This window comes from Pituophis catenifer, unplaced genomic scaffold (genome assembly GCF_029215685.1).
Source record: "Pituophis catenifer annectens isolate HBS135680 unplaced genomic scaffold, rPitCat1.0.hap2 SCAF_1, whole genome shotgun sequence".
In the NCBI taxonomy this organism is placed as follows: Eukaryota; Metazoa; Chordata; class Lepidosauria; order Squamata; family Colubridae; genus Pituophis; species Pituophis catenifer.
The window spans coordinates 321,183,314-321,200,792 of NW_027256881.1; the positions used below are offsets into that span (position 1 = coordinate 321,183,314).

General features: G+C 38.9%; 1 protein-coding gene across 1 annotated transcript in view; it reads right to left on the minus strand.

Annotated features, from left to right (window-relative positions):
- DAAM1 (dishevelled associated activator of morphogenesis 1) overlaps window positions 1-17,479 on the minus strand; it is a 168,569-nt gene that overhangs the window by 85,812 nt on the left and 65,278 nt on the right. The window contains exon 2 of the mRNA XM_070931638.1: window positions 8,853-9,074. Coding sequence (XP_070787739.1) covers window positions 8,853-9,035 — 183 coding nt within the window. The 5' untranslated portion in view covers window positions 9,036-9,074. The remainder of the gene's footprint in view (window positions 1-8,852; window positions 9,075-17,479) is intronic.

A 17,479-nucleotide genomic window follows, 5' to 3' on the forward strand; every position in this document is an offset into this window, starting at 1 on the left:
ATCTCTGTGGTCACATGATCAAAATTCAGAAGTTTGGCAACTGGTTCATATTTAGGACGGTTGCAGTGTCCTGGGGTCATGTGATCACTTTTTCTGATCTTCTGACAAGTGAAGCCAATGGGGAAGCCAGAGTCATGTAACATTTGTGTTACTAACTTAACCACTGCAGTGATTCACTGAACAATTGTGGCAGAAAAGATCATAAAATGGAGCAAAACTCACTTAATAACTGTCTCACTTAACAACAGAAATTTTGGGTTCAATTGTGGTTGAAAGTCAAGGACTGCTCTTCCTGTACAAAATAATTTGGAAGGTACAAGGAAGTGATACATAAATATGCAATTTTATGTAGCAATTATTTTTAATCTTTACCTTTCCTAAATTTAGCTGCATAGAAATTAAATTAAATTTAGCAGAGATAAAGATTAAAGATAAAAGTTAGATAAAACGGTAGTTTAACAATACCTAAAGAGCTACAGGTCCTAAAAAGCTACAGGCTTGTGAGCCAGATGGCCCAGCGTGATGAGCAAATACCAAAGGGAAAGCACCGAAGATTGATCTTATTTGGAGGGATTTGCACAATGAATTTCAGGAGTGAGATTGTGAGTTTGTTTACAGCTAATTATTTACTAATTTAGTTAAACTATCAGAGTATTACTTGTTCTTGTTATTTTCATTGAATGTTTTAATGTTTATTGTTTACTATGCAGGATGTTATTGTTTTATATATTTACCATAAAGGATTTCATTTCATTTCATTGTTTATATTGTTTTGCTGCACCATGGCCATTTTTATATAAATTCAGGTAACAGCAATAACAATAACTTTGCAGACATATACTGTTTTTTATGCCAACAACTTTTGCACTTGGTTTTCCCCCCCACATTTCTGTCCTTGAGCTCTGGTTGTTTTTAACCCATGCATTTTCCATTGTCCTAGGGAGAAAATTACTTCTTCCGTTGGAAATCTGCTACCTGGATGGAGCTAGAAGACAAGGCCGGGTGTTTTGTCATGCAGAATTTTGCGATGGCAGCAGAAAAACGAACTGCAACAGAGCAAGTTCTCTGCTTTGGGCATCTTGTCTCCCCAGTTTGTTCCTTTGTTGGTGGAATTCAGCTTGGATGCAATAGAGTAAATTAGTCTGAGTTCAACCCGTCCCCATTAGGCTATAGACAAGATGCTGTTTGCATTTCCAAATAGGGCTAAAGAAAAGTTAACTGGACCAGAAGTAAATCCCGCTCATTGTTTGATGGACAAATGAATCAGGAGCATCATGTAAAAGCTTCAGCCAAGTGGGGCAGCAAGGAAATGGGGAGGGGAGCATGAGGGAGAAGGGCAAAGAAGTCTTTCAAACCCAGGTTTACCAAGTATTGCCAAATTCGCTTGGCAACTGCCCAGAGATCAGATAGTTTTGCTTAGGTCATGGCTTTGCCTCTGACACTCACCCACCATCTCCACTTCTGCCTTTAAGTCTGGCAATGTCATTAATTGGATAGGAGATGCTGGACGTCAACAAGGCGGGCCCCATGCCAAATCAGGAAAAGGCCTGTAGGTTGCCCAGGCAACCCAAACCATATGGAGCAGCTGGGAAATGCAACAAAGGCCGAGCCAAGCCTGGCTGCCTTTTGTGAAAGAGTCTTCCCCTACGAACAGACCAAATCCTGACAGACGACAGGGATGAGGCAGCCTCCCCCTTGGTGGGAGTCTGGGGTCTACAAGTGCCAGAAAGGGCTTAATGGCCAGTCATGGCAGCCATTCAGCTTGGTACAAGAGGAACATTACTTTGCCTGTGAACATACAGCTTTTAATGACATGCTTGGACTTGACTTGCATTGGCAATTCCGCAGGAGGAACTAAGACAGGGCAGCTGCTTGCTCTGAAAGCCAGAAAGGTTAATAAGCAGTGGGTGAGAGCTGCACCCAGGCCAGCGTTACATCACTATCAAATGAGTGGGGGAAAGTGAAGCTCTTGAGTATCTGTCTCTGGAGATGCTATTCTCCTTTGCTCAAGGTGGACTTTGACATGTAGATTCATAAGAAAGTATGAGATTAACCAAAGTCTTTTATGACTACTTGTGTGGTGTGATATACAGTACTGATGCTCTGATTTCCTGAGTTTTTGAAGCATAACTGGAAATCAAAATGATCATATGCTTTCACTTTAAACAAAATTTTTTGATGATTGGATGTGCATGCCTTTTATTAAAGCCCTGTTTTATGAATAGATGGAACAAGAAGAACTGAAAATCAATATATGTTCAGAGTTTTATTACCTTTCATACTTCTTTATACATATGCTTTAGTGCAATTCTGATCTGAAGGCAGTCTTAATTTCACAAAAGTTAGCAAATAGTGCTGGGTGGGATTGTTTACAGATTCTACACATACCAACCTTGATCCTCATCACAAGGAAAGATAGGATATCAGCTGTAACAAGAACATTTCCTCAAATGTATGTCCCATTGTGATCAATGACATTTACTTTCACAAATGTATCAGTAACATATTCATAATAGTAATCTAGCTCATGAAATTAATACGTGTGTGTGTGTGTCTGTCAGTCTGTCTCTGTGTTTTAAGCAAAAGTGATAAGAACAGAGAACAGAAACTTTGACTTGCACAGAAAAGGGGTCATTCAGACAAATGGTTTCAAGCCCTGCCAAGGAGAAAGAGGAACTTCTTCTATATCCTCCCAGATGATATTTCAGCCAAGCTTGCTATGCAAAGTGAAAGAATGATCCCCAGAGCACTAATAGTGCTTCTGACTAAAGGTAGCAGTGGAACAGTTCCCATTTGACCAGCCAACCCCAACAAGTGTTATTGCTAGCCAAGCAGAGATCAATCCCATGCTTGGCCCAGTCCACTGACATCACCGTGAGCAGGAATCACTCTCTAGTTTTTCCCAGTCCAACTTCTCAGGGAAGACCATCACAGATCAAGCCAATAATATTCTTGCACTTGGCTCAGCCTGCATTTTCAATGGGTCTAGCTAGAGTGGGGGAGCAAGTTCTGTTGGGCCAGCAGCAGTGCTCATTAGTGGGTGGCCAAGCTGAGCCATGGAACTCCCAGAAGAGCTACTGTTGGCCAAGAACAGATCATTCCCATGCTTTGCCCCGCCATTTCACACCTGCCGTGCCTTTCTCCTACTCCTCAGTCATGAGATGCTGTAGCTGCAGCTGGTGCGATTGCTCCTCTCATTTGGTGCCACAATGGGAGGAAGGATGAAAGAAAATGCACCTGAAGGGTTCTGGGGAAGCAGAGGCTGATAAAGAGGGGAGGAATCCCCAGTGGGCTCAGCTCCAGAACCTATCCACAGTTGGTGTAGATGCTCCCGAGATGACTCTTGGGTTTAGGTGACTGTAGCCATTTTTTTCTTCCCACTTCCAAAAAATACAAGACAACAGGGAAAGTTTGATGAAATAAGCTATGTCTCCTCTTTCTGAGTTTCTAACCATACATGAACAATTAGGCTGTTTCAAAATTATTCTATGAATGTGTTTTTGTGCTCTGATCGTAATTTCACCATTCCAATTGCAACCTTGTTTCTGATGTTCAGATTTTTAGAATTATACCTGGTTGGGAGTATTCTTGAGTTTGGTCAAATATGAATTGATTCTTCATCAAATATAGTATACTTAGGAAGGTAGCCCAAGGATTTGTATGTTTCAAGTGTATCACTTCAATATTATAAGCAATTGAGTTTTCAGGAGAAAAAAGCATCAACATGAGTTTATATACGAGGCCACTTTTGGGCTCCAAATAACAGAAATGAACACTACACTTATCATCCTCATTCAGAGGCATAATAGCCCACCAAGAAATATGCTATACAAAAAGACATGTGTGTCACATCTTCCCTGCAGAATGTCCCCTCCCTAATGCAGTTTTTGGCAGCCATAGCAGCCTGGGAGGATTAAAGGGCAGGAAAAGTGTGGTTGATAGGAGTCATCCAAGACCATCATGTTGCCTGCATACCTAAAGATACCCACTTGTGTTTCAGGGAAAACAGCAAAATATAAATTTATATAAACAGAGATAGGATAAAAAAGAAAATATTGTAATGCGCAATGATCCTCCTCAGATGTTCAGGCATTCCATTCAATCTTCCACCCTAGATTTCTCTTCCTCTTTGCCTCACACATACTGTATAGTAATTATTTTATATTAACATATTCAGTTTTCATTTGGCTGTTTTGGAAGAATTACAAGTCTCCCAGTTAAGGTTTTTGTCTATCTGTTTAAAATTCAGGGTTTCCTAAAATGTGCTAATATAGGATCTCTGTGTTACATAATACACAAGAGAATTTGGCAGGAGCTGAAATGCTGATGATCATGATAATGAGGTGAAACTTTATTCTTATTTTCGTTCTCTATTTTCATTCCTGTTTTCTTACTGTTCTTTTTTTTTTCTGAGTGGTTATAAAATTCCTGCTCCTTGTGTTAGGTTGTCAGCTCCTATCTTAAATATTTTGATTTAATTAAAATTAAAATTAAATTAAAATTAAATTCAGCGTAATCTTAACAATATTTGTAAAGTAATAGTCCTTCTATCTGTGTTCCTTTATTGTGTTCCCTTAGTAAATGACAAAGCTATCAAGTTTTGGTTTGAAAATACAGGCAGTCTTTTTTTAGTGACTAAAACTGAGATTGGCAATTTGGTCATTAAACAAAGCAATTGCCAAGTGATCTCAATGACTGTTTATAATTTTACTTCAGGTTTTCTTTGCTTTACAGTCTATGAAGATCATAAATGGAGAATTGATCTTAAAGTTACTTTTTCATCACCATTGTAACTATGAACCATTGTTAAACCAGGCAGTTGCTAAATGAGGGTGAAGATACATTTATATTCTAGATACATTGAATGTTATTGGGGAAGGGGAATTCATAATTCAAATTTGTCAAACATGCTTTCACTGTATATTTAAGCTTCTTTCCTGAAGTGGCTAACATTTTTTTTTATTACTAGTGAGTAGTTCTTTCAACTGAGTCCAAATACAGAGGAAATTTTTCTCTAAAGCTGTCTTTTCTTTCCTTTTTTCCTATTCTCAAAATCTCAACATGCTTAACACAAAGTTAAGCAGAAGTGGAAATATTAAATCCCTATATCAAAAGTTATCTTATTCTAATGGTGGCTCAGCAGGCTGATAGCATTGTGATTAACACCAGCTGTCTGCAATTACTGTAAGTTCGAATCTCACCAGGCTCAAGATTGACTCAGCCTTCCATCCTTTCTAAGGTAGGTAAATTAGGACCCAGTCTGTGGGGGCAATAAGCTGACTTTGTATAAATATACAAAAGTATGAAGGCTATTGCTTAACGCATTGTAAGTCACCCTGAGTCTCCGGAGAAGGGCGGCATATAAATCAAATTAAAAAAAAAATCAGATTTCCAATGTTACCAGTTAATTTGTTTGACTAAGAGTGTCTGTCAAAGAGGTTTTCAGTGTTTTTGAACATGTTTGTTGTGGCTCCGTTACCTGAGCCTGTGTCACGGCAGGAGAGGACTCCGAGAGTGAAGGAGAGGAGTTGGCCAGGCCTCCCTCTCCAGGCCCCTCCTCTCTGGCAATGCCTTCGGTGTCCGCCGAAGGGCAAGAGATAGGCCCAGGGCCAAGTACGTCCACGCAGCCACATGTGGACAGTAATGAGGGAGATGAGTCTTGGCTGGATCCTCGGCAGCGTTGCAGAGATAAGCGCGCGCAACAGAAGAAGAGGCGTGCCAGAGATTAAGCTGAGTCACTGGACCACACCCCACAGGGTATAAAAGGAGGTGAGGTGGCCATTCAGACTCTGTGACAGACAAAACTAACTACTATCGAGTCACATTGCATCTTTGGAAACAGCATTATCTGCCTTGGATTTAATTACGGACTGGACAATTCTTGAACTGTGTGTATCTTGTTTATGAGTAAAGTTCTTGGCAAGCAGTTACTGGGTTGCTGCCAAGCCTCTTATCGGAAGAATTGGTTGTCTGCCAGTTTATTTAACCCCCGGCTGTCTGTTTGTGTGCATGTGTGAGACGGGGACAGAACAATGTTCAAGTCATCTCTTCTGTCTGAGCCTAGGCAATTAAATATATTCCTATATAAGCAAAATAGACCTGCTTGCCTGCCAGAGAGGCCAAGGAATTGCAGAATGTCAGTGGGTATAGCAATGCTACCAAGATATATTTTGCTCCTTTTTAATAGTGGGTCATTTTCTGTTATGCAGTAAGCTTATAAGGGGGCTGAAGGAGTTTCCAAACCATTTAATTAATGTTGAAATGCAACATTCAACTGAGCCATACATCAGTTAAAGAGAAAAGATAGGCATTACATGATAATGCCAACAACTTACTTTAAAAAAATGAAGTTAGCTTTCACTGAACCAAAACAAGAAAAAGAGTTTAGAGTGTTTAGAGTTTATTGGATTTCTATACTGCCCTTCTCCCAGGGGACTCAGGGCGGTGTACAGCCACATTAAAACACATGAATTTATAAAATTTAAAACCAATTAAAACAAATATATACAATTTGGCCCTCAAATTAAAACAGACATACACTCACTTAAAATTCATATTAGGCCAGTCCGGCTTGCTGAAACAGGAAGGTCTTTAGGGCACGGCGAAAAGTACGCAGGTCGGGGCTAAGACGAAGCTCTAGGGACAGCTCATTCCAAAGGGCTGGTGCCCCCACAGAGAAGGCTCTCCCCCTGGGTGTCGCCAGTCGGCATTGTTTGGCCGATGGCACCCTGAGGAGCCCCTCTCTATGGGAGCATATTGGCTGATGGGAGGTTGTTGATGGCAGAAGGCAGTCTCGTATGTATCCCGGTCCTAAGCCATGGAGCGCTTTAAAGGTGGTGACCAACACCTTGAATCGCACTCGGAAGACCAACGGGAAGCAGTGCAGCTCGCGCAGGAGGGGTGTTATATGGGCGCACTGAGTCGCACCCATAACCACCCGCGCAGCCACATTCTGGACCAGCTGGAGCCTCCGAGTGCTCTTCAAGGGAAGCCCCATGTAGAGAGAGTTGCAGTAGTCCAGATGGGATGTGACGAGGGCATGAGTGACTGTGCGCCGGGCATCCCGGTCCAGAAAGGGATGCAACTGGTGCATCAGGCGAACCTGATAGAAAGCTCCCCTGGCCATGGCTGTCATGTGCTCTTCCAAAGACAGCCGTGCAACCAGGAGAACACCCAAGTTGCGAGCCCTCTCTGTGGGGGCCAAGATCTCACCCACAATAGTCAGTGATGGCGCCAGCTGACTATACCGGGACACCGGAAGCCACAGCCACTCAGTCTTGGAGGGGTTGAGTTTGAGCCTGTTTCTCCCCATCCAGATCCCATGGCCTCCAGGCACCGGGACATCACGTCAAGGGCATCATTGGGGTGGAAGGAAGAAGGAAGGAAAGGCCATTCCAAAGAGGTTGACAACAGGTAGTTAATTTGGAGATGGACTGGCACAATCTCACATTTTGGTATGGAGATTGGCATAACAGCATTTGCAAAACTTCTAGATTTTTCTTTAATAGAATGGTTTTAAATGTATTGAATGTAATATCTCTGGTACAGAGACTGCTGCATTGTGGTTATTAGGCTTATACCTGCTATCTGAACAGGTTGCTAATTCATTCTTGACACTTACTATGATCGGTTTCATCTGTCATATTAAACCATTGTTTTCATTGAATATATAATTGTGGTTTCTTGAACAGAACACAATTGGCTAGTTTCCTATGACACGAAGTTCTAAACCAATGATGGTGAACCTTTCTAAGCAGTATTCTCTTTCCCGCTGACAGGCCCCTGCAGCCTACCTGAGGCAGCTCCAGATTGCAGGAGGTCTTTGTTCTTGAGGCGGCTTCAGAAAACCCTCTTCTTCTGCTTCTGCAGCTTTTGAAAACCAGGTGAAAGCACACCCCATTCTCGTGTGGTCTTTGCCGTCCCCCCAAATCATGCAAGAACAAGGCAAGCTTTCAAGAATAGTTCTTGCCTGGTATGCACTAGCATGTTACCCAAAATGTTGTGACATACCACCTTTGACATGTGTTATGGGTTCACCATCACTGCCCTAAACCATGATTCAGAAGTCACAATGGCTGAATTCATACAATATGCTTAGCAAAAGCTAACCTTACTATGCCTCAGCTTGCTCTGTGAATCCAGTCTAACTGCTGCAGCAGTTTCAAACATTAGCCAAAAGCCACCCCTGTGAAATCATGTCTGATGATTATCTTCCATGGAATTCTCTACCAAAAATGTGATTTGTTTGCTTCTGATTTGGTTAGTTGTATAAATCTTCTCACTGTGATTTATATAGTGGCTTATGTCCTATTTTTATATATTGACTCAGCCAATTATGTCCTAGTGAACAAATCACATTTTAAAGGATTGTAATCTAACTCAATGTGCGAACCTAGTCAGGAACATGCAACAACTGTACTTTGCAATAGAAAAATGCACGACTTCTGTTTTATTTTTTGGAAAATACAGAGTATCGTTACTTATCAACCAAATATGCATCTCTTCCTAATCTGGGGCAGAATATTTCCTAAATTACCACACACTAGGTTACAAAGTTTGCTATGTTTATCGCAATCTGATGCATCGCTTCCTAACCCAGGACAGAATATTTCCTAAATTACCACACACTAGGTTACAAAGTTTGCTATGTTTATCACAATCATTTGCCCAATATTAAAAAAAATAACTGAGATCTTGCAAACATGTGATAAATTTTCATTTCTTTGAATGAGTTGAGGCACTCTTGATGGACCATCACTACCTTTTCCCTAACATTTTAAGACAACTCCTCCCAGCTAGAGACAATTTTTGAGTTCTGAACACCACCAACTTAATATGATCCCATCACTCACCACAAGCTCACTAAACATAACATCCAGCTCCTCCACCGGAGGCATGGGTAATGCGGGCTCCATGGTTTGCAGGGCGAAATTGCTGTCATTCCGCAGCCGATACGTGATTTCTGGGTGATCATTACTTCGGAAGCAGCAGAAGATAAAAGAAATCCCTCGCCCACTCCTTTTTCTCGGAGCCATGGTGCAATCCTTACTATCTTTCTTTCTAGACACTAAATCCTAAATGGGAACAAAAGAGAGAGAGAGAGAGAGAGAGAGAGAGAGAGAGAGAGAGAGAGAGAGAGAGATTGAGAACAGATGGTAATATTAAAGTTTTGATTGGTAACTATGCAGCAGAGCGTATGAGCTCATTTAGTTTTATAAACTCATCAAGACTTGATATTCCTCTGACCTTAACACTGATTGTCTCTTCAAGCCTTTGTTCTTTAACAAGCAGTTTTTTATATCATATTGTTTTTATTACTCTTCTGACCTCCATGCTTACAGGTAACCTTCATTATTTCACATGTGTTTCTTGAAAACAAATGCTATTGAGTTATACTTACTGCTATAACTGGAGCATGACTTTATTGCTATTTACACAGGGTTCTTGAGACAAAGAGCATGCAAGTTTTTATATAAAGAAAATAGCCAACCTAAGTCTCCTGAATATGCCCTCTCCAAAGCCCTCACAAAACGACTTTTTGAGAAACTAGATTTTTCCATTATTCTTAATTTTCTTTTTAGATTATGAACAGAGAGAGAAATAGCGGGATATATACTGAGCTGGTACTAACCACCAGCAAACAACTAAAAGACTTCACAGTCAAAGTAAACTTGTGCTACTGGGAAGTCTCCTGTAAACCCTTATTCATCATTATTGGTTCTTTAATTAGTCACATAAAAAAAAATTCCCTGCAATTTTTTGTAAAGGAACAAACCATGTATACTTTCAGAGTTGAGAGTTGCCTCTTTTCTGGAATTCAAAAGTCCTATTAAGTCATCCTGTCCCCAAAATGAGTCTTCTCCTGCTGTGTGACTATAGCTCCCATCATCCCTTGCTAGCAGGCTATGTATATAGAGGATGAGGATAGGAGGAGTTATACACCCACACTACACTTGCACATGCTATACAGGTTGGCCTCTAGTTAGGGCCACAATTGAGACCTGAATTTCTGTTGTTAAGCAAAGTGGTTGTTAAGTGAGTTGCACCCAATTTTACAACCTTTTTTGCCATGGCTGTTAAGTGAACCACTCCATCATTAAGCAAATCCAGCTTCTCCCATTGACTTTGCTTGTCAGAAGATGATGAGAAGCTCACAAATGGTGATCACATGGCCTTGGGATGATGCAACCATCATAAATACATGCTGGTTACCAAGCATCCAAATTTTTATCACATGACCGTGGGGATGCCGGGACAGACATAAATGTGACGGCCAGTTGTCATTTTTTCTGTGCCATTGTAACTTTGAAAGGTTGCTAAACCAATGGTTTTAAGTCAAAGACTACCTATACTTGATCTTAGGCAAAAGATGAGAAGCAACATGCAGGTTCCTTGGTTAGAAAAAGCTAGTTTATATTCTGGGTTTTTCATGATTTGCCTCCTCATCATGAAAACCACAAAGTTGCTATTCAGCAAACTCCTCTTTTCTCCATACCACTCCCTGCTTCTCTAAAATCTGAATACAAGAATGGGAAAAATGCAAGAAGTTTGGCAAAATGTATGCTAAAGCACACATATTCTCAGGCACATTCTGTGTCAGTTTACACATGTATATGAAAACATCATATGAAGTCAGATTTGAGGATGTATTATAACATAAACTGAGAGCTGCAAGACAGATAAAAAAGCACTGCATATACTTCACACGTATCAGCTTCAAAAGGTAATGATTCAAATAACTTAAAAATAGTTTGGGCAAAATCATGGGCAGCATGATTATCAATGATTAACCATGATGACTATATAATGTTGCAATCAACCATGCCTTTGAGTATCTACAATTAAAATCTGGAGCTACAGATTTTTGGAAACAAAATCCTGAACCTATCCAGCATGGATTCTTTTTATTTTTTATCCATGTATCTAGTACCTACTTTGGTATCATTCTGGTGCTTCCCCCCCCCCCAGCAAAACATTATGATTTAAGCCATTTTTTCTCCTGACCTTATGCTCTAATTCTACTTTTCTTTACTGTTAAACAGATCCAAGTAGTTTTTCTTTTTGTTATCAATATTTAACTATAGGGATATCTATAAGTTTATTTGTCAAGCATACATAAGATAACAGGTAAAAGTATAAACATAATTTGAATACATGAAAAGAGTAAGTAAAAAGGAATATTTGGACAGGGAAGGTAGGCACGCTGGTGCACTTATGCACACTCCTTGCAGACCTCTTAGGAATGGGGTGAGGTCAACAGTAGACAGTTTAAGGTTAAAGTTTTGGGGGTTTGGGCAAGAAACCACAGAGTCAGGTAGTGCATTCCAGGCATTGACCACTCTGTTACTGAAGTCATATTTTCTGCAATCGAGTTTGGAATGGTTTACCTTGAGTTTGTATCTATTATTTGCTTGTGTATTGTTGTGGTTGAAGCTGAAATAGTCATTGACAGGAAGGACATTGCGGCAGATAATTTTATGTACTGTGCTTAGGTCAGACCATAACTGGCATAGTTCTAAGTTGTCTAACCCAAAATTTGGAGTCTGGTGGCATAAGGTATTTTATTGCGGTTAGAGGAATGGAGGACTCTTCTCGTAAAATATCGTAAAATAGTTTATACTATTATAAATAGTATAAATGATTTAAGCATTCATTCTGTTAAACGTTCAGATATGGGAAATACCTGATTTAAATACCTGATTTAAAACTAGAAAACTAGAAAACAGGAGGAGGAGGAGAGTGTGAATCCAAAAAGCAGCAAGTATTAAGAAAAAAAAGCACAAAATTTGATCATATACCAAAAATACTTAGTTTAATGCATTGCTTCTGAATTATGCTGGCGCTCTATGGAACATATTGAGAGTATTAAATTAACCCAAGTGTATCTTGAAAGAACTTTTTTCTGTATTTGGTATCCAATCAAGATACAAGTTTACACCCAATTCCCAGTCTGGTTATGGAGCATGTCCATTGCTGGAAGCAGCTGCTGTGTTCGCCCATTAGAGTTGCAGACAAAATCAAAACTCTCCACAGACAAGAAACTGTTTTGATTAGCTGCAAATTATGGCCACATAATTCACAATCTGTTTTTCAGTGGTATGAAAGCAACATAGAAAATAACATGGAATGTCATGGAAAATAAATCAGTTTCTTTGGGGAGGATAAATTGGAGATGCCATTATAAGTGCACAAGGGAGCCCACAATCTCTCTTCCAGACTCAGAACTGAAAGTTCTGTCCAATATTTTCTTCTCCTACACACATGTATACAACATGAATTTCAGATCAAAAATATATCATATTTTAGTGGTATATAAAGGTAAAGGTAAAGTTTCCCCTTGCACATATGTGCTAATTGTTCACGACTCTAGGGGGGGGGTGCTCATCTCTGTTTCAAAGTCAAAGAGCCACCGCTGTCCGAAGACGTCTTCGTGGCCGGCAGGACTAAATGCCAAAGGTGCACGGAGCACTGTTACCTTCTCACCAAAGGTAGTCCCTATTTTTCTACTTGCATTTTTTACGTGCTTTCGAACTGCTAGGTTGGCAGAAGCTGGGACAAGTAACAGGAGCTCACCCCGTTACGCGGCACTAGGGATTCAAACTGAACTGCCAACCTTTCAATCGACAAGCTCAGCATCTTAGCCACTGAGCCACTGTGTCCCCATGCTGATAGCATATTTAAGACCTCAGACAATCCCATAGTTCTTGGGGACATCTAGCTGAAACAGAAAAGGAAAGAACAGAATTGTCTGTTATAGAGAAGAATCATACTCAAGAGGTCCAGCCTGTGTTGCATATGCTGAAGGCCCTAAGTCAGTCAGTGACAAGTAACTTGCAAAACGTTTCCTTGTACAAGACCACAAAATAATGTTGCTACCAAAGTAAAAAACACTAGATTAGATGATAGACAAAGGGTCTGTTCAGGTTTAGTAAGAAAGCTTGCTGGGTTAACATTTAGCACTTATCTACTTGTTTCACTCTCTAGGGTGTCAAATTGATTTTTAAAAAGCTCAAGAAAAATAAATGCTCTGTTTTGGAAGTCTTCCTGCCATTTTTGTTTGAGAGACCCAGATAAAATATGAGTCTGAAAAGGATTACCGGTATAATGCTGTGATTTCTGTTGAAAAAGAGCTGAAAAAAAATTCCTAGGAACCTGAACAAACAAGCATCTAAATGCTTTCAACTTCATGAAAGGAGGTGAGCTAGCAAGGGCAATCCATTCTTTTTGCTAACAGCTACCTCAAGATGCTCCATGCCCAAGATGCAAAGCATGTAAGGGGTCTGTTTAGCTCCAGCTGTATTTGGCAGTGATTTAATTTCAACCCTCAACAGAGACAGAAAAATCACGATTATTTTAACTAATGCGGTTCTGTAGACTCTGCAGAAATTCCGCAAGGCATTGCACAAAAAACTTGCATCTAATGCTACTTCAATCAGCCCAAAAATGCAGCTCACCACCTCATAAATCCAACTGCACAGGTTGGACAGATATTTATCTGAAAAATTCTAAATGAAAGAGAACATCTCAAATTTGGAAAGGGTATAAACTAGAGATGGTCAACTTAATTAGACATGACTTCTGGATCAAGTCACTTCACTCCTAGCTAACCTCACCAAGCATTGTGAGAAATGTAATCAAATGATAAATGAAGTGTGTCTACCCATGGGATAGATTAATCCCTGTGATGTTTGAGCGCACATGCCATGTCTGTTGATTCATATGTCCATAGGCGTAGTAATTAAATATTGTGCTATAGATTGGATTTAAATATGATATATATGCATGAAATCAAATCACAGATTTGGAAGATGTGAATTAGGCTATTAAGTCTAAGACCCTGCTCAGTGCAAAAATCCAAATCAAAGTGCCCCAAGTGATGGTTGTGAGTCTGTGCTTGAATAAATCTGATTAAGGGAAGCCCACCTCTTTTCTGGGCAAATGGGTCTCTCAGACTAATATTGCTTCGCTGAGATCTTTTTTTCCCCCTCCTAACATTCAAATGGAATCTGCTGCCTTCCTGTGACTTATATTCATTATACTGGTCCTTATGTGAGAAAGCAGCTCTTGATCTTCTTCTATGTGGCATGCTTTTGGTTACTTAAAAAGTGCTACCATATGTGGTACTCCTCTGTGTGTGTGTGTGTGTGTGTGTTCGCGCGCGCGCGCACGCGCTTTCTATTATGTTATGAGCTCTTTTTCCTGATACTTGCATTATTATTACTTTCTTATAAGCTCCCCAGAGACTATGAATTGGGGTGTGCTACAAAAACTATACAACAAACAAATAATATCTTGTAGTACTTTAGTATTATAATTATCCTTTTTGTCCTTCTTCTGAATGTGTTGTAGTTTATGTTCTGAATCCTGTTCTAGTTTCTCTGAATTCTGACCAACAATGGAACTCAACCCATGACTCAGAAACTATATTGCACCCGGAAACAACACTCAATAATTAATGCAAACAATCCATTTCCTTTTTTTTGTAACTGCCTCAGAGTGCTGATTCATATTTAGTTTGTAATATTTGACTACAACATCAAGCACACGTCCTATACCTCTAGCTCTCTGATTTCTATTTCTCAGTACTTTCCTTTTGTCTTTCTTAAGACTGCCTAAAACAATCTTGATGTTTTAGGCAGTCTTACCCATTTCATTTTATATGTAAATTTGATCGACATTCTTGACATCTCTTCAGTGGAGCTACCCCACTGAACACTTCATTCTAATTTGATGATCTTTTTATGATTTTCAAGCTAGTTATATATCCATGTAATTGTCATCCCATAAAACCTACCTTAAAAGGTTTGTTAAATCAGAACTCCATTTAATAGTTTATTAAAAATGCTTTACTGAAATTAAAGTAAACTATATACACAATCTATGAAGTTGTTCTATTTAAAATGAGATAAGACAGCCTGGTAATGTCTTTTCTTGATTCCTTTGTGAATTTGGATAATTATCACATTCTTTTCCTTGATTGATGGCAGATTTGTAATCTGTTCTAGAACCTATATTAATTTCTCTACTTTCACAAAAAACACACACCATGTTATGGTCAAATCATCACCAAATTCCTTGAGTATACCAGAATACAACCAATATGATTTTAGACATCTAAATTCACTCAGAGTAAATAGATATTACGTGCTTATATCAATTTCCATTGCAGTCTTGCCTCCTCATTTTGCTCTTCACAATTGTTTAATTGAATACATAACCACTTTTGAGAAAAGACAGAGATGAATATTCATAGGTATCAATTTTTTGTCTAATACTATTTTAACTCAGTTTTTTAAGTTTGTGTTTTTGATACCAGAACAGTATTGTGAAAAAAGTGGCACTTTCTCATATTCAAATATATTCATTGCACAGCCTGGTTTATTTCAATGCTTTCAAGTTGTACATAGAGAAGTGTGTCAAACAGTTTAGCTGAATTGGACCGAAAAGTTTATTTTTTAGAGATCAAATGGTTATATGTGAGAATCCTGGAGCGAAACAACATTGGGATGGCTGAAAGACATTAATGGAATAATATTTGTCTATTGTTATCTCCAGCATCAGGTACAGTAGTACCTCAATATCATTGTTAATTGGTTCCGGAAGGCACGATGAGTACCAAAACAATGAGTACCAAACAAAGTTTTCCCATAAGGAATAATGTAGTGAGTCTCAAGGTAGCTGAAATTGACAAGTTCTAGCTGTGTGTTGAGTACCAAACAAACTGTTAGTATCAGGACAAAATTTTCACATCAAAATGTATTGAGTACCACATTTGATGAATTTCAAAGCAGTTGAGTTCCAAGGTATACAGTGACATACTATCCCTTAAAAGCAATTTATGGGAAATTGTCATTGAGTACATTCATGGCAGCAATGAAATTCAAATCAAGGACTTTCTAGTAATTCATTAAACAGTCCTGACCACACCATATCTTGAATATTCAAGAAAAAAAAAATCTTAAATGTGCAGGCTCTTTTTTTAGGAGTTACTGTCTAACTGCAGGTCTTTTAAGAGAACAAGCTTTTGAGAAACAATATGCAAAGAAATAATTGATCATTTTTATTGATGTCAATTTATTATCTACCTAACTTCAATGGTATTTTTAAAAACGTCTTTGTTATACAATTAGTAATATAAATGTTCTTTTGTGTTCAATTACTTTCAATTCATTATGTATTGATTTTTATTTTAATATTTTCAATATCTTGGTTCCCTCTGACTGCTTCCAATATCCACCATGCATAGAGACTAGAATTTATGGGAGATGTAATACAGTAGAACTGAAAGGTGACAGCTACTGTATAACAGGCTAGACTGGAGCTAATAAAATAGGCACAGATATATTCAGGAATGTCTGATAAAGTGATTATATTGCAAAAAAGCAAAGTAGTCATTGTGAAGGAATTTCACCAGCTGTTGTGTGTTAAAAAGTAAGCATTTAATTTCTACTGCTTGATGTGAAGGTTGGTTTTCAGACTAAGCAGGAATCATGTCCATTACCTAAATTATGGGCACATGCAGGCTACCCTTGTATCTGCCACCTTGTAATTACTATACAGCACAAGAATGAGCGAAAAAGACCCCCTAATTTTCTGCCCTCATGTACCCATATATATTTCGTCTAAAGCTCACTTGCTAGGATTCCTGTAACGCTTCATTTTTCTTACAAAAGCTTGTTATTGAGGTGTCCTTGAGATTTGTGCTTAAGAAGCTTCTTGGATGTGAAGCAAAATGTCTTCAAAGAAAAACCAGAAAGTCCAATTGCCTCTTGAAAAAGCACCTTTGGGAAGACTTAGAGAGGTTAATTTTACGTATAAATAAGGTTTTCGTTTGGCCTTTGCCTTTCTCAGGTGAGGCTGTGGTTTTTATTGCATTGTTTCATGCAGGTTTTCCACTCTGATGCCCTCTAGATGTGATGTTTCAGAGCAAAATATTATAAAGGAGATCTAAATGGAATGAATAATTGATAGAATGAAAGAAACCTTTGTAGTGTTTAGGTTTTACATTCTCCATAAGAACTAAAGTCTAAGAGCTTTTCTAACAGAAATTCCAAGTAGAACATCATCAGACACATTCGGTGGAAAGTGTGATGAGTAAATGAGCCTTTGTGATTTTCTTAAAAACTATAATTATGGGGAATCCTGGAACCACCATGCAAACTGATTTTAGAAAGTAGCAAGTTTGGGGATGCTGTTTTATTTATGGAAAAGTGCTATTTAATTCTGAATTTAATCAGTATTAGCATCTTGCCACTATAAATCACTATCTAGAAATGAAACATGGCAAACTCTTTAGACTTTAGAACAGATCAAAGTCACATTTAGGAAGTCCTTGATCATTCTGGAGGTCAAACAAAATGGATTCTTTCTCAGTCTTAAGATATATAGATGTAACAGAATTTGAATTGGATTAATGAAGCCTAATTTAATTCCTGAAACAATTCAGGACCTGCAGGATGGAATGTAGCTCAGAGGTGCC